The sequence below is a fragment of the Amblyomma maculatum genome, chromosome 1 (genome assembly GCF_055883805.1).
Source record: "Amblyomma maculatum isolate TAMU_Amacu chromosome 1, ASM5588380v1, whole genome shotgun sequence".
NCBI lineage: Eukaryota > Metazoa > Arthropoda > Arachnida > Ixodida > Ixodidae > Amblyomma > Amblyomma maculatum.
The window spans coordinates 215,780,209-215,801,995 of record NC_139344.1 but is presented as its reverse complement, the minus strand read 5'-3'; the positions used below and the strand labels follow the sequence as shown (position 1 = coordinate 215,801,995).

The window sequence follows — 21,787 nt, the reverse complement described above, 5'->3', positions numbered from 1 at the left end:
TAGATTGCGACTGTGGAAATGAACATGTGCAACTCAAGGATGAGGGCAGAACCAGCATCATATCGTAGCCCACACGTCTAAACAGGTTGTGCCGGCCTTCTTGGGTTATGATGGAGGCTAACCCAGCCTTGTTTGAAGTGTCTTGCAGAGTGTCGCCATGCTAGACGATGAGAAGAGCAGTGGGCAAGAACACAGTGTGCAGAAATTTGATGCCTACTGATCTTGACCCTCTTTGACATCTAGCACGTCTACCAGTGCATTATGCTACTTCTCCGACAAAATGCTAGCATCCATTAGGAAGACAACTAAACAGCCACATAAAGCATCTGGCTCATAGAACCCGATACATTACTTCACATATAATTTTCTCAATTCTAGATGCCCCACACTGCCCAACATTCCTAAACAGCATAAATTTTATGAAAAAAAAAAAAATGCCAGAAATAGTTGTTTGTTTGAACTGAAAAATTTGGTTGCTAAAAGACTGAAAAGTCTGAATTTTGCTACAATGGTTTCTAAATGGTGAAAATAAGTACAATGCCACCAATCTACAGTTCTTGTGAAGCACACTGCATAAAACAAGAACTAGGGTGAGGCCATGATGGCTAGAATTGTCAATGTCAGTAATCAAACAAAACTATGAACATGCATTCACATATGATTATGAATGGTGATAAGACTGCCTCACAACCCACTTAACTTCATGCCTCACACTTGGTGACACGGCCCTGGACACTTCAAGGAAAGAGGCGCACAAGTGTTGCAGCATGCAGACATTACTTTTTATTTGACACTGGTGCCGTGCTGTTACACAACATTAGTGAAGCGCAGAGAGGCAAAAAATGGCATCCAAAAATATGGCTACCTACAACATCTCCAAAATAAGACCAGAGATTCATCAAAGGCCGCTACGCATGCTTCATGAACAATAATAACAGCCAAAAAAATATCACAATCTATACACAAAAATATGCTTTGCTATGTCCTCATAAATATCGCTAAACACAGCACAGTCATAAATCACAATGATTAAAAATAGGTTTTAAATAGGTTCTCAAATTAACTTAAATATCTAAAACAAAACAGTCATCAAACAATGGGCAGTTGTGGTTGTAAAGCTTGTAAATATCTTGTAGCACTGGCATGCCTGAGCAGACAAAAGCACTTTTATATATTTTCTAAATATTTCTCATATATCTGTTAATCTTATGTTTGCATGAGAACCAGCTTTCAGCAAAATAGAGCTATGAGAATAAGCTATTCGACTTTAACAATGGACATAGACGCACATTACATGAATGAATAAAAAGCAACAAGAATAACAATATCCACTTCGCCTATTGATGAACACGTTTGTTCTGAGCAAGTCTAACACTTCAGCACGTGAAAGGCATGGCATACACAATATATGCAGCACGTATGCGGTCCATCAAAAGGAGACTCGGCAGACATGCAGACAGGCAGACCGACAGAAAAACAGACAAACAGACAAGATTCACAAGAAACTGTTTCAACAGTAGACACTTCACACAGTAGACATACACCGTATGTATCCGTCAACAACAATGAAGAGCGATGAAAATAAAGTGTTGGGCCACTGATTTGCTCGGCACATTATGTATCTGTACAGCCGGTGGTGCTTATGACATTCATGACTAGGATAGACTATAAGCTTACCACATATGATAGAACAGCAACCAGACAGTGACTGTAAATTGCCTCAACCCTGATCACACATGAATGTTCAAGAATTGCACACTTTAAAAAAATGGCAATCAGAGATCACAAAGGACAGCAGTTGGGGAAAAAAAAAGAGGCAAAAAATCACATAGAGTAATGCCTTAATGCGGAGAAAAAAAGGTTTCCATACAATCTCCATTTCTACAATAAACGTCTTTGCTCAGTATTCCTAGAATCTGAATACTATAAAATATATAATAAATGTTACAAAATGATAATCACAGCGAAACCAATAATCTTAATCTTTGGATATCTGATGTCTCACAGCAAAAAGAATTTCACCCAAAATATACTGCAGGCAAAGTAATTACAAATGAAGAAAAAATATTTTTGCTTTTTTGCTAATACAGCTCCAGCTGATCTCCACGAAGAGTTCCATATTTTCAGTTTTGGTAATTTACCTTGGGTCCTGAGAGCCGCGTTCAATCGCTAAAACACAGATGCGAAAAAAGGCCTGCCACTATCAGAGCAGCACCTTACCTTGCAAGCCATGCAGCAGTCAGCTGAATGAGTTCAACCCTTCTCAGACACTATGAGCACTTGCAAGATAAGTTAATGTGGTGGAAGATATTTGTTTCTTAATTGAACTTTTCTTTATCTCTTGTGGCGCCAGCACCAAATGTTGGGTGAGCATGAGCAAAGAGCTTGATATGCACAGTAAAAAATATTAACTCACAGCACAAGTTAGGACAGGAATGCTTTCATTGTGTGCAACAAATGTTGCTTGCCCCAAGAGAGTTACTATATAAATATTACTTACTGACAAGTGGAAAAACTCATAGAATAATGGCAACTGTGTCAAAGCTACATCCTTTCTAATAAGTTACTAGTATTTGAGGGCACATGATGAAAAATGCATTTTTATGCATTGAGTCCTGCCTTTGACACATATATGGTTACTCTGTGTACAGTTTATAAAAAACACACAGCTGAATAAATGTACTACATCCTGCAAATGCTGCTGCTTTGAAGCATGTTCCATCAAACCACAGTTGGGCATGCTGTGCCTTTACTGTACACAAGTATTTTGAGAAGGCTCAATTACAGGTGCAAGTATTACACCATAACAGTTTCAAGCTCCAAAACACCCACCTCACACTGTTCTACAAAATACTCTCTGTTTAGAATACACTGAAACCTCAATTAACAAGCTTCACACATACAGATTTCCAACAGAGTGGACAATTATAAGATATGCACTCGCACTGAAGCATGAACTGAGAAAATGGTCATTTTTGAAGTTACACCACACATAATGTATACACATAATGTCAGATGAGCATTGTAAACTACAACTGACTTACTGAGCAGACATAACTCATGTTTTACCTATTTTGCGACATCGTGTCCAGCATGCAGAAACTATGAATTGACAGCATATATCTTGCATTTCTGCATTCACTGCAAAAAAAAAAAACTGCTTTTGTAAACAGCTTCTAATACACAAGCAGCTTATTTTGTACATTTTAAGGCCAGCCCAGTTTTGATAGCTGCCTTTCATTCTGGAGCTAGAATCTTATTCAAGTGATGTTTCAGTGCAAGATAACAGACTAAAGCAGCAGTTCTGAACTTTTATACCTATATCAAGAGTAAAAAAAGGTTTAAGTAAACACGGCAGTGTTCACAAGTATTTTGTTCAAGCATGCTGATCAGTTAACATGACTAACGGCTAAACATGACTAGAAGTTTGTGCCAAGTGGTGCAAAAGGATCTGCATTCCTTGGCGTCAAGCGACAATGCTTACTCTAGCAAGAACCACTGCAAGACTTGATGGTGAGTGACATCAGTTCAGCAAACTCTCGTCAATTCTGCCACAATTAAAACAGAACAAGTGAATCAATAAAGGCTAACCAACACTGGCCACAGTTAACATGGTGCCCATAATTGATTTGCACACTGCATATGCACAAGTTGTACAAGTATATGTAGGCCAGACAAGGTAGACACAGAAATACATGTACACGCATGAAAGGTGTTAAGCTGTGTGTGCAAATTAAGCAAGAACTCCACAGTAGCCATAGCAGCACAGACACAACTATGACAAAACAAACAGCAGTTGTGCACACAGTGACTCCAATGTCAGCTACACAAACATACAAATAATAAATGAAGGCCGTTGGACATACTCTGTGCTGTGCACAATACATAAAACAGCTACATAGAAGTATACAACAATGCTAACCTGACACTGCACTCAAAGAAAGACATGCTCACTTAGCTGTTCCTGTTCAGAAAGCAGCTTATGAGTGCAAGAACAAGACATTAAGACAAAGTGTGACACCAGCTGTGAAAGCTTTCTTTTTCCTGAGCGACTGAGATCACTGAGGGTCTGAAACAACATCAGCTGCAACTTCAAATGTCTTACCACAGGGAATGGAAGCCGACCGGACTGCCCAGCGCTGGAGGTTGCCCTCTGTTGCTTCAGGCAGTCGAGACGATAGAGTAAACACTTCGCCCTCAGCGTCAGCACTGGAAGCCACTGTGGTAGTGGCTGGAACTATTGTGCGTTTGGCGAGGGGTGGAAGGGCCCTGACATGTGGCCGAGCTTCCTGTGGGCTCTCACTGTATGAATCTGAGTGGTGCTCCATAAGTGGCCCTCCAGGTGTCGGGGCTGGTAGCACAGCACTTTCGGAGAACAGCAGATTACTCAGGCTACCTCCAAAGTCAGAAGTAGCCAGGCTCAAGGATGCGTCTGCTGCCACTGGGACCTGAACAGCCTCGTCAGTGTCCAACGATGACTGGGAAACTGACCGGCTAGCCGAGGCAGCGCCGGCCAAGCTGATGGAATCAAGCTTAGTCCTTGCGGGATCGGGGACCATTGTAGGCGATGCCATTGCTCCTAATTGTATAAAAGAGTACAGATTCTTGGCATGCAAACGACTTATGGTCGCATGAGGGAGACCTAAAAGAAAAAGTTATGAGCACAATACCAACTTACTTGCATAACTGGCACCAGTATAAGCAATTATGAAAACACAGCATTTTTGAAACCTTCGCTACAAATTACTTTGAAATAATCCAGTGTTTGTAGAATTTTAGAAGGTCATACCCTTGAATGGCACAGTTTATTCCATCTGGAGGCGAACTGTGCAACAGATTTTTATCGCCATTATGTCAGATAAAAAGTTGGCACACAACTTCTTTTTTTCATTACTACAACTAAAACTGCAGCAATATACTAAGAAAACAGCAAGCCTCTTATTGTTGGAAAAAAAGGAGCAAACAGCAGCACAAAAGACACACTGCTGGTTGTTCAAAAAGACTATTGTACGTATGTGCGTTACGGAACTCGAGATAGTCCATACCTCTGTTTCTCGAAAAAAAGAGCACTCTGATGACCTGGCTCAGATGTGGCATCCAAGCTGGCCATTCTACCTAGATTCAATGTTTTTCTGCACATCCTTTTTGTTATGAGCCAGATACTGACAGCTGTTAAGGCAAGCCAAAACAATAGTGTACGGAATCCACATGCATGTTTTTACACATTGCAAATTTAATTTACGCTACATGACTTCCAACTTAACCATTTGACTTCATAATGAGAGCTTCACCTCTTACCATATGGCAAGCATTTTCACTCTTTTAGCCTTGGAGAATAACAAGATATTTCATAAGGAGTGTAGGAAGAAGCTAAAGAGTCGTGTAGGCTTCCATCTTGTCTTGGAAACGCACAGCCACTCAAAGAATTCCCAAAAATTTCCAAGAAACTTTTCTGTGGCTATGCAGCAAAAACTACAGAGCTGACAAGCACCAGCTCACTGCAAAGCAGAATATACTCTCTTCAGGAATTTCATGGATCGTGCTCTAGAACGTTATATACCACCACAAAATTATTCCCATTCTTACTACATTAAGATTACACCACATTATTAAAGAGTACAGTGATAGCATAGAGCATTTAATGTTAGTACGACATATGCTGCACCCATGCCGATGGCTGCGCTGCCCGTCAGGAATTCAGCGAAGTGTACGTGGCCTGTGTCTGCAATGTCTTCCCGTCGGTTTCTGTACTCTTTCGCAATGCACTTATTTTGGCAATGTACATCATGTGGACTATTAGACACAAAGTTATGTTCACATAGGCTTTCAGCAGTGTAAAGGAACATATTTCTTCATAGTTTGTGGGCCGAAAACTAGTATTTCAATGTAAAAATATTTACCTTAGGCAATAAATGTGATAAGCAAAGTCGGAGAGCACTTTCAGAAACCCCCATTCTAATTATTTGTGACAAAGAACGCTTAATGTGCATCTTTTTTCCGAGCTCCAAAGAAAGCCAGCAAATTAAAAAAATTATGACTAGCCCATTCATGCTTCATGATTAAGCTGCTCTCAACTGTGGTTTGAGTAGATGAAGTAAGCCGTAGCCGCAACTCGACGGCCCAGTTCTAGCGATAGGCTGATATGGTAAAGTTGCATAAATTTAATGGATATAAAATGATGCACCACACAATTTTTGTGAGCGAGCAGCAGGGCTCCCAATTTGCATTTTTTTTTTTATGTGGCAAAAACAGCTTTTTGCCGTAATGCGGTATATGTTTTTTTTCCGACAAAACTACAGTGCATCTTGCAAACCTAAAGATCATTCCATAGTGTCCACACATTTGCCCATCACATATAAAAATTTAATTGAAAATAAAAATGAACCTCGGTTACTGTTCTTACCTGAACACACGACATTACACACATGTGCATACATGCGTGACAAGGAAAGAAGCCAACAGTCAGTTTGGTTACAGCCAACATTAATACCCCAAAAAGTACAAGGTTGGACAGTCGCCGATGTAGCTCAGTTGGCAAAAGCACCGGACGCAATATTTGGAGGTTGTGAGTTCGTTTCCCACTATCGGCATGTTGTTATGCCTTCTACTTTGAACTTATCTTTATGCTTAAAATGATTACAGTACTAATTCAAGTTAATAGCAAAATATATAAAGAAATTCCCCTAGGCTTTCTTTAGCCTTGCTGACTGTTGGCTTCTTTCCTTCATGTATCATACGTACCCCTCAATTCCCCCTCAATTTCCTGCTTAATATATATATATATATATATATATATATATATATATATATATATATATATATATATATATATATATATATATATATATATATATATATATATATATATATATATATATATTGCAAACGTAAATCAAATATGTCACCATCTTTATCAACCGGATTATACCCACTGCAGGGCGAAGGCCCTGTGCTAGCTGCATCCACTTGACCCCTGCGAACTTAACCTCATCTGCCCACCTAACTTTCTGCCTCTCCTGCTACGCTTTCCTTCCCATGGAATCCAATTTTTTACCCTCCACGACCATCGGTGACCCTCTTTTCACACTACAGTGCAGTCCAATTATAATGATACCAGATAGAACAATATAGCGCTTATAAGAATCAATTCCTGGAATTAGTCAGGTTTCCCATTGCCCCTACGTAAAAATAAACAGATATAACGATCGATTATCGGCGGTATACCAGATACAATAGCTTTATCGCCTCCTGGTAGATGTTTGCCACGAAAATTTGTCTGAATGCTTGATAAAAAATAAAATATCTTGAAGAGAATGACGTGAAAACTCAACATATGCGGCGGAAATGGACCAGCGTGGAGAAATCTGCGAGGATTATAGCGTGTGGTGAGGGAATGAGCGTAATCATCATTGCAATCACTGCCTGCCGCCGTGCAAAAAGTGAGGCCGTATCGTCATCGCCGATTGCGAGTTCTTTCCTTTACATTTTTTTTTCCTTTTTTTTCCGTTTCACTGTGCGGTTGACGTCGCAGCCAGTATCACCATCACTATCCGTGGAAGATGATGACAGACCACAATGACGGCGCGAGAGATCTCGAGATGAAACAGCAGATTCATCGCAATTTCTGGCAGGGTTTTTGAAGTTGGAAGCTTTGTGAAAAAATATGGGCATTTTCACTCTACGATTTTAACAATCATCAAGGCTGGGGATGTCTTGCAGTTCATCCAGTTGCTAATTGGTTTTGTGCACATGAAAAAGACAGCCACCCGCGTATGCGCCACTGGAAGCGATACTCACAGTGACAGTCAAGCTTCAGCTGCTGCTCAAGCAAGCGTGCATTTCCAACATTTTAGGTATGCTAAAGTTATTTTATTGCTTTTGATGTATCCTGTAATAAAGTGTTGAGTGCTCTTTACGATGATTAGAGTTGTTCAACCCAATTTACTCATTGCTGATAAGTAGGCAAGCCTACATGTATGGGAAAATACGTGGGTGTGTACTTTTTTTTGTTTTTCCTCTTTTTCCCGCCGGTCCAGACATAACAATAATCGGTAATAACGATAGAATCTGCCAGTCTTTTTCAATATCGTTATAAGTAGACTGCACTGCACATGCCCTTCCCATGCCCATTTCTTCTTGATTTCCACTCGAACGTCATTAACTCGAGTTGGTTCCCTGACCCATTCTGCACGCACTCGCAGATTATGACTAGCAGCTTACCGGTATCGCTCAAGAGGAAAGTATACAACAGTTGCATCTTACCTGTCCTCACCTATGGGGCTGAAACGTGGAGGCTAACCAAGAGAGTTCTACTTAAGTTGAGGACAAAAATAATCCTTTGGTTGCAGTGCGGTACCGCTTACAGTGTGGATTTTCACGGCTCCTGCAGCCTCTGTTATAAATGATCTACTCTGCACTAGGTTTTTCAATAGTGTATACACTTCTTTGCAATTCTAGTTAATTATATTTGCAAATGCATATGAATTCTGAAATAAACAATACGAACAATGTTCGCTATGTCTCAATTAGTTTTTTTTTTTCGTTTTGTTTTTTACTGCTCAGATAGTATTCAATATTCGAAAGCAATTTTTTTTTCCATATTCATATTAAAATTTTCAGTATTTACACACCCCTAATATATTCTTACACTGTCCCTGCACAGTTTTTCTCCATACATGTCAATTAAATAAAATGTGAAAATTAGACCAAGCATACTGTTAAAGCATACTGTTAAAGGAGTCATGCCACGGTCATCCAATATATTACAGTTTTATAGTCTGGCAGATAATACTGGACCTTATTTTTCTATTTCCGAAATTTGAGCCCCCTAGACGCATTCCTTATTTCGAAATAAGCGGCTGAAGTTGACAACGTGAAGCCCCTCCCACTGAGAGCAATCGCCATGTTGAAGTGCTTGGTGACGTCACAGAGCGGCACCAGCCACCGCATAGCCTGCTGCTGTGCCGGCATCGATAAGCTGCAGATACACTGTATTGTATTCATGCTTGCTAACATAACTCCCAGTAAGTGTACTAAACATGTTTATGGAAGCAGAACACAAGCTGTAGTGAAGTGCGATTTAGTTCTTGCCCAGGCTTCCACCTTCAACGCGACTGCTGCTATCGTCCGATGGTAGCATTGCCCCTCCCCACCGTAAACATCGCCGCACTTGCCGTGCCTTCTTCGTAAGCCGTCCGTGCCAGCGATATGGCAGGTCCCTTGCGCCAGTGTCAGAAAAGCACGGTACAATTTATTTTTCTCGTAATAGTAATAGGCCCTCGAAAAAGGAATTTAAAAAATGAATGCTTCTTGTGAAATGCCGATCAATATGGTGGGAGTTACTCACAGCTGGTGTGGTGCTCGTGTTCTTGTAAAGCTGGTCGTGGTTCTTGTATGTTAGCTCCGCTGCTAAGGCGTCGCCAAAAATAATCATTTCCTTTACTACGATACAGTAAGGTTGAGGATAAAGAAGTTTCACGATCGGGTGGTCGATTTACTAAAACGCCTCGCTGATTTATTACAAAGTGCTGTTCGCTGTGGCGTCGATGCGAAATAATTTAGGCCTAGCGACGATTAAGGAGAAGTAGACAGCCAAAGCGCCGTCCTTTGTGCTCGTGGGCACCGTTACTCTAAGCTTGCGGCATCTGGTGCTGTAAGCCTCATGAGTTTATCGCCTACTTTCATGATGCAGCTAGCGCTAGACTTTGGCCTCACAACGATACTTCTAAGACGGGATGGCTGGGGTATTGGGTGCCTCCATGTAGCGCGCCGCCCCCGATACACTACGCTGCTGCGCTGTTGGGCGGTACCTGAAGATTGCACAAAAGCGCTGTCGGACGGCACTCTATACATTGTGCATTTTATGTGTTGCTTTTGAGACATGTTTCACTGTACAATGACTACGCTGTTCGAGCGGGTCAGCTCGTGCACATTTCATACTCGGGCGCTGAAGTGCACCTGAATCCCACCCACAGGTGCCGCTATTCCCTAAGTTAAAAGCGCGAACAGAGATCGACGAAAAGCTCAGTTTGTGGTAAGCTCAGTAAGCGGCATGACTGCTGTTTGGCCGACATTACTGGTGCTTTGCGTGACCGTGGTGGACTCTGCTCGTGCGCAGAACATGCAGCAGACGACGCGGCGTCGGCCTATGTCGTCACCGGCTGCGCCGGTTGCCAGATCAGCAAGCTTCTCAAGAAGAAACAAAAATATTAGTTTTAAAAATATCTGCACCTCCAATGCAGCTGAAACTTTGAGGTTTAGTTGTTTGGCACATCAGGAATAAGATGCAATAAACAGTTTATATTCCAAAATTGGTGTCATGACCCGTTTAATTGTTAAGCGCTCTTATCAAAACTGCCTTCCATAAACTGCAGATACCCAAATTACTGTATAAATATGAGCAGTAAGCAGAATTTTTCACCAACATAATTTTCTGCTTGTTCTTTTTAAGCCCAAAACTAGCAAGCAACAGGGCATAACAGCAGTGTAGAATTGGCTCTAAGGTTGTTCTGCCATTACCACAACAATGACAATACAAAAAGCTAAATTTTTTTATGGTAATCTGCAATCAAGAGAAGTGTAACACAAGATGCTAGTGAAAAAATAAACACACAGATGGCAAGTGAAGGCAACCTGAATGATTACTTTGGTTTATCATCAGCCGCTGTAAAGTGAAACCACATTTCATGTGTTTTATGTCAAACATTGCACAGAAAATGAGTGAGGTGCTTTGAAAATCTTGCAATAAAGATATGGTAATAAAAAGTGGAGATCAAAAGACATTGTCAGCTTGAAGCTTAAAAAAAAAAAACAAGAACAAAACACACTGTGCAGCTTCAGCAGTGCAGACTAAACTACTATGCCAAAAACGTAACAAAACAATCTTGCTACAAATGAGCAGGGTTTGCACATCCACTAGTGTCAAAGCATAGTGCAGATGTTTATCATACGGAGAAAAAAAAAAAAAAAATAAAAGAGTGTAAGGTCAACCTGTAGCAAAATTAGGTTGTATCTCCTTGTTAGATGGCTGGTTTACTGCCACCCATCAATAGGATAATAAAATCAACAAAGCTATGGACAAGGCTACTGCTACTAATGCTTTACAATGATGGTTATGGCCAAGTTTTGTTGTATACTGGATGCAGTCTCTAATCATTACTTACACATACAGGTCTTCAAAGCTGCCGGTTTTCCTGCCTCTGGTGCCTTGAGATAAGCAGTTAAGTAGAGTAGTATTTTCTTTCTCTTCTACCTCACATACATTGTGTTTTAGCAGCTATCATTAAGACTTGGCTGTGAGCACAAAGATGTCCCATAAGCTTGAGTTCCAACATACAACATTCTGCAGCCTTTTTCCTTTAGCTTACACGTGACATTCAGTGGCCACATCGTATAACTATCTCAATGTAAAGGTGTATATCATAGCACTCGGTGACATCACTTAACTTAAAAAACTCACCCTCATGACAGCAGTGCATGAGGTAATCTAATAGGTTTCAGTGTGAACAAGCACCAAATAGTAAGTGAAGTTAAGAATGGTTAAGTGGGCTTTACATCTTGAAAATGGCCTTGTATGCTTGACTACATTGCAGAAAGGAATGACATAAAGCAAATGACAGTATAGATTTGTGCTAGAGAGTTTGGTAATATAGACCCTTAATAAAATTTAAAGAAAAAAAAAAAAAGAAGGAAACTGCACCCTCACTTGCTGGCTTTTCCAAACAGCAATAACAAAGCATCAGCTGAGAGATAGGCCAAGTGGAGCAAAGGCTTCTGAAAAACAAAGGGGCTGGGAGACGTGAGGAGAAAGCAGAAGCCAGTACCTTGCAGCAGGGCAGCCAATGCAGGTGCAGTGTGGTGGAACATGCACGCTCACAGCCTGACAGCATCTGTGCGGTGACCCCAAGAACCACTACCTTGCTGATGGGCGAGCCCCACAACAGGAGTGGCATGACTTCCATGCTCCGACACCTCCATCAACTTGCCACCTCGGTTCTTGCGGGCCACCTGGAAGGTTATGAACTACGTCAACCCACTGTTGCTTGCCCAATTGTACACTTTAGGCTGAATACACATGCTGAAACATTAGCAATGAAAATAGACGCCAGATATACAGATAACTTCACCGCAACCTTCTATGACAGCAAATGCATGTAACCCCCCTCACATAATAGTACAATCGGAGCCCGTGAGGTATTTGAATGAATGAATGAATGAATAAACTGCACAAGATGCACACTGCCACAAACAGGCACTGGGTTAATTAGCAATTCCTCCAACTGGGCCAAGAGGAAATACAACTCTAACACACACAATCTCCTACCACAACAAAAGACACCCGCCAAGGTCAGTCACAATATCGACAAAAGAACCCTGAAAGCAAAAATGCTGCTATGTGCTGAAACAGTGTAATATATTTGAGGTATAAGTTGAAATTTTGCGTACTGAAGCCTTTCGATAAAAGCGACAATAAAACTGAGATTTAAAAAATTCTGTAACGGAGCCTCTAAGGAATTCAAGGCCTTCATAGAATGCTAAAACAGACATGAAACCTTTGCAAATCTGCAATTCCTTCTTTATTTACGTGCCAATTCTGGCTGGCAGCTGAAAAAGATATTAATTCCCCATCAAGTTTTGTTGGATTAGCCTGAGGCAGCCGCAACAATATGAACGTCTCACCAATAACGACACAAAGCTTATTGTAAATGCATACAATCCCGACCTGCACTGAGTAAAGAAACAAGGCCATGCACATACAGGCATTACATTTTTGTTGCATGCTTTTTTTTTGTTTGGAATGATGCATAACACATTTGTAAATGCAGGTCATCACGTGGAATTCTGCACTTGGTAAATATTTTATAAGTTAGTTTCAGTTTCAGCAGCCATACAATGGCTGTGACACAAGTAGGACTGAGATCAACCAAGGCATACAGAAGCTAAGAAATAACAGCTGTTCATTTACCATCATTTTGTTCCAGAGCCAGGCCCAGGCTACTGTAGTAAGCCTTGTAGGGACTTAAAATGGTGCAGCAACATTTCCAGTTTTTGCATGTATCATGTCGCCTCAAACCTACTTGTGACATCACAGCGTCAGAAATATTCTTCGAGGGGGGCTGAGTTGTTGCGCGGTCTCCTCCATATCGAGCTGCTGGTCGCCAATCTGTCACCTCTCAACTGCACCATAAATTCTGCGTGACAGGATGCAAGGAGTGCACCGAAGAATAATACCACCCAGGGCTTTTGCTCCATCGAATATCCTGCGCATGCACTGTTTCAGACAAAAATCGTCTTAGTTTCATTTACGAAATGCAAAACGTAGAATGCATCATAGCCTGTTTCCTAGACATGCAATTAGTGCTAGTTCGAATGCGTAAACTTCCCGACGGGCCCGTAGGTGAAAACATTACCTGCAGTTCTCTCCAGTTCCTGTAACAGTGATTAGAATGCAACATTTGTACACTAAGGAACTGAGGTGCTATGAAAAGGCTGGGACTTTAAGCAGACAGATCCTTTCTACAGGCTTTCTGACAGAGCATGCACAGTCACTAAAAACACCAATATTCAATGCGAACAAAGGTCCTGAGAGAGAGAAGACAGCGGCGTCAGAGGAGGTTCGCCTGCGGAGGCTGCGCATGTGGCGTTACGCTCCCTCCTAGTTTTTTTCCTTCCTCCACGTACTGAACCTGTCTGTGTGCTTTGTCGAAAGCTTGTCTAATAGTGTGGCTCATATCGTTTGTATGGTCCAATGTACGACTTTAGAAAACTCAGTGCACCTTTTGCATCTCTATTTGTGCCAAAATGTCTTTTTGAGCGTGGAAAAAACGCAGACAAAGTCCAGATTGATTTCCGGCGTCAGTGGTTGTTTTGGTCTGCAGTGCATGACAGACAGTATTAAAAAATTTCGTGGGGGCTGAAGTCCCATAAGCCCTTCCCCTGGCTATGGCCCTGACCACTGCTAGGCAAGTGATATCAAAAGAAACTACATGGGGGAGGAAACTGAATAAAAAATCATTTACTGAGTATAGGTAGATTCCACATGGTGCCATGTTTACTAATGCTTTGCACATCATTCCAAAAAAAGAACATACAATGAAAACAGTGTGCTTCCACCATTCTCTGTGTAGTAAAAACTGGCAGGAGGCAATAAAACCTGCATGCAGCATTTGAGAGCTATTTTGTGGATAGACCTTGCCAACAACTTTTTCTTCTACACTTGCTCTGTTCTCCTCAGACCCCACAACCTTCTTTGTGCTGAAAGGTCCCCTTCAATGAAACACAGCAGCCACAATACTGACCGAAAGGAGCACGAAACAACCCAGTAAGCTCCTGTTAAGACAAACCTAGTCAAGACGAATTCTTGGATAAGACGAACAATGTGAGAGCATTTTGTTCATTCACTACAGGATTCAATTCTAAAGAAATCCTCCCAAGGCCTACTGTTGTGTGTGCACAATGTTTAAAAACTTTCTCTGTGATCGAAAACCAAGGCAACTCAGTGCAAAGTTACTTACAGAGTGCCCATGCAGTACCGCTAAGGAACGATTAAAAAATAAAATGCTTCTGCGCCTGTATAGGTGCTCTCCCACACGACTGCTTCTGTGCATCTTTGCACAAAAGTGGAGAGAAGCTACTTTGCTGGACATGCTTTCTAGAGGCGAAGCTTTCAGTGCCAATTCAGAAAAAGCAGGGCACCTTTGCAACCTGCATGGAGGGATCTGACATGGCCAATTGACTTAGCATGCAGGCGAGTCACATGCCCCATATGTTGCCTCTGGTGGGCAAAAACTTGCGATGCTCACCTGCTCACAGACTTAGAGTTTAATTAAATCATTCAGAGCCGACTAACATGAAATTTCACCACACAATGTGCAGAGGTGGTTAGATATTGGTGCCACATGTGTATTGCCTACAGTGGACAGAAGAATGCACGGTGTGCCCACTCGTAGAGTTGGCATAGCAGCTGCTCTGCAGACAAAAGAGCACAGCTTCCTAGCTGGGCATCTTCACAACACATGGAGACAAACGAAAAGCAAAAGTGGAAAAAAAAAAAAAAATGACATGAGCTGTTTCATGCCCTCACTCTTCAGCTCACTTCGTGAAAGTGCAGAAAATGTCCCATCTGCAATTTTTCTCTCACCGCAAGGCTGTTATTATTTTCATGTAACATATATAAATGCACCTAGCAAGCCCACATATCTTTTTGGGGCCACTTCTGCTAGGATAAACTTCTGATAAGAATACAAAAATTGTCACGGTGCCTTCAAGTTTGCCATAAAAGAAGCCTACTACTTATAATCTACAGCAATTGATGTTGCTCTATAATATCAGGAGCATGGAGCTAGCATGACGTCACATGACCACCAATACACAGTCATCACGTGGCTTGACAGATCCTGTCATCAATTTTCTGCACTGAGCTAAGTGTCAAGTACCATTCCCGATTCTTTAGTGTATTTATACCACATTGGCTAGCTTTGCAAAGTTGCATAATTCTGCAGGCTTGCTTATCACCATGTAAAAAAAATAAGCCAGACAGTTTCAAAAGTTAAACTCAGACATTGTTTAGGCAGCTCTGATGCTGATGAAGATATTAAGAATCATATATATACCAAGTGTTTCAGCAAACACACATAAAAAATTTCTCATAAGGAGTTTGAAAGACAAAAAAAAAAAAGTTGCAAGAAACAAACTCTCAGCTGTGGTGCATGCAATTTAATTTAAAAGCTTCTATAACCCCATAGCTAATTAATGAACTCACTAATTGGCATTCTAATTAGAATAGTTTGGTGGTTAATGCCAGTTGGGAGTTTGAAGCCACAAGCAAAGAACACCATATCAGTTTCTCAGTTTCTTTCGAAACAGAGCAAAACTAGTTTTCGAAATCCCTACAGCACAAAAAAATCCCCCCCCCCCCCCCCCCTTTTTTTTTGCTAAAAAATCGAAACTGAGCGCGTTACAAGCACAGGAAGGTAGATGAAAAAGGTGCATCCACTGATGATACACTGCATGATTCTTGCAGCAACTTCGGAGCCAAATTTTAACTGCCTGCTCTACTGTGCTGCGTCATGCACCTTCTTTTGCTCAGCAACTCTCAACAATGACTACACTGTTGGCAATGACTGTTCTCTTCCTTGCACTGAGCAGTGAAGCAAAAGAATGCACAACAAGGAACAAAAGCTCACTTAGTTTGGACCGGTTAAAATAGTCACTGCAACCCATGATCAGCAGACATGTTTCGACCGATTTTCCTGTGTCGAATGCACTCAGTTCTGCTTTTGTGAGAAAATCACTGCGAGGCTTTTGAAAACAATTTTTTTCTTTTTAAAAATTGATATGGCATTGTATTGTGCATGGCTTTAACTTCCCAATGGAATTAACCACAAACTGGGTTAACTATAAATGTGAATTAGTGAGTTTTAGTGAGTCATCTATGTAATTAAAAGTTTTTATAGTAAATTACGTCCACCGGGGCTGTGAGTTTGTTCCTGAAAATAATGTTTTTCTATTTTGAACTCCCTATGTAAAGAATTTTTGAAATTGTTCACTGAAACAACCAGTACAACAACATGGAATGGGTTCAAAAACCTCACTTCAAGGCTCCTTTTCTGGCCTCACCTTAAGTCTTGACTTGTGTATCTCCCTGAGGATGTAGCGCTGCCGTGATGGACTGCTGCTTTGCACACCACGTGAATGTAGGGAGTTACTGCGGGTATTCTTGTCGTGACCATTAGGAATGTCAATCCTAATGCCAGGTACAACAAAAAAGAAAGTGCAAACATTTCAGTCATCTTGACATGTACCTTGTACGCTAATTTATTTGCACTGTTTCACAACATGAAAAAAGCATGCACACAGCTGATAAAAAGTATACCAAGAAGTTGGCGAAAAACAAAGCCAAATGAGAAATGAAATCCAAAATGTCTATTCAAACAATGCAGTGAAGGCACCTTTCAGAACAAGGAGAAGTGTGCAGGACCATTGATCAACTGCCAAATGCAGCCAAGACACCTTTAACAAATGTATATGCGACGAAATAGGGAGAAAAGCACAATAAAGAAAAACAGAGATATCAATATGCTGCCATCTTGAATTGGCTACCTGACAGGAGTACAAAAGAATTCATGACAATTCTTTTTTGCGAGTTGCACAGACAGACCATTTCTTGCTTTCCTAGTGGCCTGCACTTCCTCAGAACCGTGGATGCGCAAAGTGGCAGGGTACACCCATGCCACCAGCAATTAATTCGCCCCATGCCTGCAAGCTCCCAGCTATTGGCAAGTTTACATTACTGGCCCCAGCAGTGGCCAGCTTATCCAATGTGGCAGCTAATCTACTGGGAGATTGTTCAGTATGTCCATCAAGCACTGCACAAATTTGGGGGCATGTCTTTGTAAATGGGTGCATTGTGTACTTCACTAACAATGGGGTGTGTGAGTGTACGTACACACAAGCACATCAAGTGCTACAAGTACAACAGGTACCTTGCAGATTATTGTCACTCCTGATGAGACAAGCTGCTGCCAATGTTCTACTTTTTTTTTCTCCCACGAGACGTTCTCAACAGGCTATAAAAACCTGTTGTGACTACACCAGAGTGGCTTGCATAGGTGATGAGGAGGGGGCAGACAGAGAGAGATCAGCAGACTGGACAAAAAGGAAGTGTGTACTGAAAGGGCATTGCAGTGACTGCATTTGTACACCCTGCACTTACGCAGTATACAAAAGTATGCACGAGCTATGGAGAGGTGCTCCACTAATGGTGATCTGAAAGGGTTTTGCCAGTAAATGAAATTAGCTGCACCAACAAACTGGAGCACATTCACGAGCACTGAAAATGAATGTCAACACTCTAGTAGACCTCAAAAAGCAGGGCTCGTTACAAGATGACCGTCATTACTGCATCCTGATGAGTCCAGCTCGTGTGTTTATTGACACTCTTTGCGCCCGGCTTTCAGTGGGTGTGACTTATGAAACAAAATATTTTTTTGTTCAGCTGACAGATGGTGATGCACGTACTAAAAGAGTATTTTGGCTTGGATTTTGTTTAAAGGATGTTCATTAGGGAGGTTAAGGTGAGGTCAGACTTTCAAAGTGGCTTTCAAAGATCGGCTGTTATATTCCGGTTATATTCCATAGCCGCAACTATATTTATTTGCTCTGAGCAAAAAACAGATTTATTTTGTTTTTTTCTTCTTCCTTGCTGCAACATAACTGCCATCCACAAATGTTTTTTTAGTCATGAAGATACAAACTAACTTAAGCTATTAAATCTAGCCGTGCTCATATAAGAAGCATTGATAGAAATCTGCAGAAAATTTTGCTTGTTTATGCTTTACAGTCTCTGGAAAAAAAAAGAAGTACACAATCCTTCAAAAATGCTACTCGAGAAAAAAGCAAATTAAACCTCTGAAAACTCCCGACCTTTCTACTCGATGTCACTACAAAAAACAATCGAAAAGCAAATTTGAAGTTGCGAATAACTACATGCAATTTATTTCCTGAAATCTAAAGAAATGCTTTATAAGACAGATTCGAAAAATACACAGCATAATAAAAATAAACAGCGTAATCTGCAAGTGAAATGTAGAGCATAAAGTTCAACAATATGGTTAATTACCTGACACTTGTCCTTCCACTTGCATCGACATTATCATTTTTCGGGACTGCAGAAGATTTCTGCTGTACCGGTGAAACTTGGTTGACCTGTAGAAATCACATAAGCTATATAGGCAGCTAAGCAGTGCTTTGCTACCAGAACTTTCAAACACAACGAACACCCGAATGGAAGAATTTGTGTTACAAATGCTTAGTTCTCATGAAAAATTGAAAAAGAAATGCGGGTATATTTTTTTAATAGAAGAGCACCATGGCTGCTCTCTGTCCTTTCATACACACTCAGGCCTTGTTCTTCTTCTATCTCAGAGGTTATTTCTCTCACTCTTTTTTATTGGCACATTTAAATGTGTAGGATAATTATATAAAAACTTGCACCTTTAAAATGCACGCAAAATTGTGGCAGATTCCTTATTTCTCTCACTCTTTTTTATTGGCACATTTAAATGTGTAGGATAATTATATAAAAACTTGCACCTTTAAAATGCACGCAAAATTGTGGCAGATTCCTGTTAAGGCAAACTTAGTCGAATTCTCGGATATGAACAGTGCGAGAGCATTTGGCTGGTTTGCCATGGTTTCAAGGTATATATATATATATATATATATAAAATTATCAGCTTAAAATGAACTGCTTCCCGTGTCCATTGGATAAGACCTGCTTTCACAGCTACAGCAAAGTCTCGTAAATTCAGATATTTCGATAAGCTGAACTGCGAACGCGGTCCCAGCTGACGCTCATGTAAGTATATGACATTGAGACATCGATGGGTTCGCACTGATTCAAATTAGGGAGCCACACCGTGGTGCGACTGGCGAAGCCAGCGATTGACCCTACAGCTTTCCCTGAACCTGAAACGCATGAAATGGCAGTGCCCTTTCACCTCGGGGATGTGCGCTGTGGCAGGCACGATGCTGATTAGAAGTTTATGATTGCCGCTGCGCCCAGCAGCACGGCTTCACTTCTCTTAAATTCAGGCCATTCCGCCCCTGTCATCACACGTGCTCATCAATCAGTTGTGCCTTCAAACACTGCTTTGCCTATCATTGGTATTTTACTTTGGGGTGGCATCACATTGTTCCAATGTCTATATATATTCCTCTCTCTTGCATCCATATGCTTCCTGCGCTCTTTGGTACGCTGAGCTGTCATGCTTTGAGGATGCTTCACTGCACATTCTATGCAGTGAAGCGTCCTCAAAATGCTACAGGGCTGTTTGTAAAGCGGCACAACTGCACTGCACTGTGGAAATGGTCGTGGGACTCTGGCCGCGCAGGAATTTACTTCGCTCCCCTGCTGACGACTTTGGAGTGATTCATCGACATCTCTAACAGTGCGTGCAAAGCAAAGCACGTGATGAAATTGCTAAATAAATATCGCTTAGACTTCATGTCAAATGTATAAACAGACATATTCTGGGCATCCACTAGATGAAATTACTGTAATGCAAATGGTTTTCAGAAGCGTTTTAAGGATATTCAGCGATTCAAATTTTCCTATAATTTAACATTTTTCCTAGCCTTTTGGAGGCCAAATTAGCGAGATTTTATTGTACCATGAACCCCTGACTACATGCTGCAGCACTCGTACAGCATCCAAGAAGAAGCAGAAATAAAAAACACTTTCCCCGGAAAAAAGCACAAATCCACAGGAGGGCTTTCCCACACTTTTGCACAAAGAAGCTTGGAAGCTCTCTTGTCAAGGTGCTGCCTTGCACATCGAAAGAGAGCATCTTCGCATCTGCATGTGCATGAAGCAGAAATGTGACACGAACAGCTCTTGGCCTTACATATCACTGTTCGAATGAGTCAATAATTGCATTCTGGCATTTACTATCCATTAGAACAGTGTTGTTTCTTTCCCATGCCTGCTTCATAGATAGCTTGCATACTCAGATTCTTCTTCAGGCTATGCTGATGCTATGATCCACACAACACTCCTCTCTCAGACAAGGTCTTTGTACCTCTGTGGTGGTTGCCTTATCTGCTTCAACCTACGCAGTAGTACTTGGTCCTCTTATGCATCACTAGCATCAGTTTGTTTGCCTCGATGAATCCTCCATGCAAGGGTAACATTCATCTTCCTGCCTGTATGTGATCGTGATTTCTTATCTGATTCAAATCATGCCGAGTGATCTTCCCAGTGCACTGAACCAACCCAGAATGTTAGCTCACTAGTTTCAGGACTCCAGGTATTCATTTCACCCCCAGAAGATAATACTGAATCATGGGTTTCCTCCCCGCTGCATCCATCTGGCGGCTCTTAGGTAGATTCTTTTCAGCAACAAGAAGAGCACTATATGATCCAAGTGTGTTGGAATTTTTCGGCTAAACAATTCCTTGGCAGGGCTGATGCCTGTTGCCTGGTGGGCTGTGCAGTGCTGCCAGTACAAGAAATATGTTGCTAAGAGGTTCACTGGGTCCCATGGTTCTACTCCGTCCTGCTTGCCCATTGGTAGCAGGAGGACATGGAGCTCAAGCATGTGTTTGTTGAATGCCATTTTATGTGAAAAATGTCTCCATCTCAGCAGACCGAAATGCTGTCTCGCTGCTGGACACTACCTTGAGTGGAATGACAGAAGCTGCAAACAACAAGTGCAGCACATCAACGACTGCTGCTGAATGGTGTGGTGCACCTTTTCCACCTCCATCCATTTGGTGAAGGCATCCACCACCATCTATGCACGTCTTTCCACAGGGCCAGGTCTTCATGGCCAATGCCACGATGGCCTATGTGGTCCAGTAATGTTACCCGATCCCATGCTGCTGTGGGCATAATTACTTTAGAGCCTGAGGTGATGCATCCTCGATGAAGGGCAAGTCATGCCTCTCTTCTCTAGTAGGGAGTGAAGTTGTCAGTCACACTTCAACAGCTTTACTGGTAACTTCTTTGACTGCCACGTATACCCTTGAAAGAGCTGCATCTCCTTGCATATGTCTAGCCCCAACACCTCTGCAACCAGAAGTGGCTTTGAAAGTGCCTCAAAAATGAAGATGCCTCTACGGACATATAGCTGCTCGATATTGTCTAGTGGGTTAACCTACTGAGTACACCTGCGTTCTGATGTTTCTTCCTGGCTTCTGGTCAGCTGCAAGCTTCAACTCTTTCATTACCACATCTAAAAGCCATTCAACATGAACGTCAGATGAGTTTGCACGCTGAAAACCTTGA

At 41.5% G+C, this 21,787-nt stretch overlaps 1 protein-coding gene across 1 annotated transcript in view; it reads right to left on the bottom strand.

Annotated features, from left to right (window-relative positions):
- Positions 1–765: 765 nt before the first annotated feature.
- Positions 766–21,787, bottom strand: part of LOC146205595 (uncharacterized) — a 44,335-nt gene continuing 23,313 nt past the window's right edge. Inside the window, exons 9-12 of the mRNA XM_084590284.1 lie at positions 18,620–18,705; positions 16,618–16,744; positions 11,916–12,006; positions 766–4,579 (exon numbers count right to left, since the gene is read on the bottom strand). Of these exons, the coding sequence (XP_084446410.1) occupies positions 4,059–4,579; positions 11,916–12,006; positions 16,618–16,744; positions 18,620–18,705 (825 nt within the window). The 3' untranslated portion in view covers positions 766–4,058. The remainder of the gene's footprint in view (positions 4,580–11,915; positions 12,007–16,617; positions 16,745–18,619; positions 18,706–21,787) is intronic.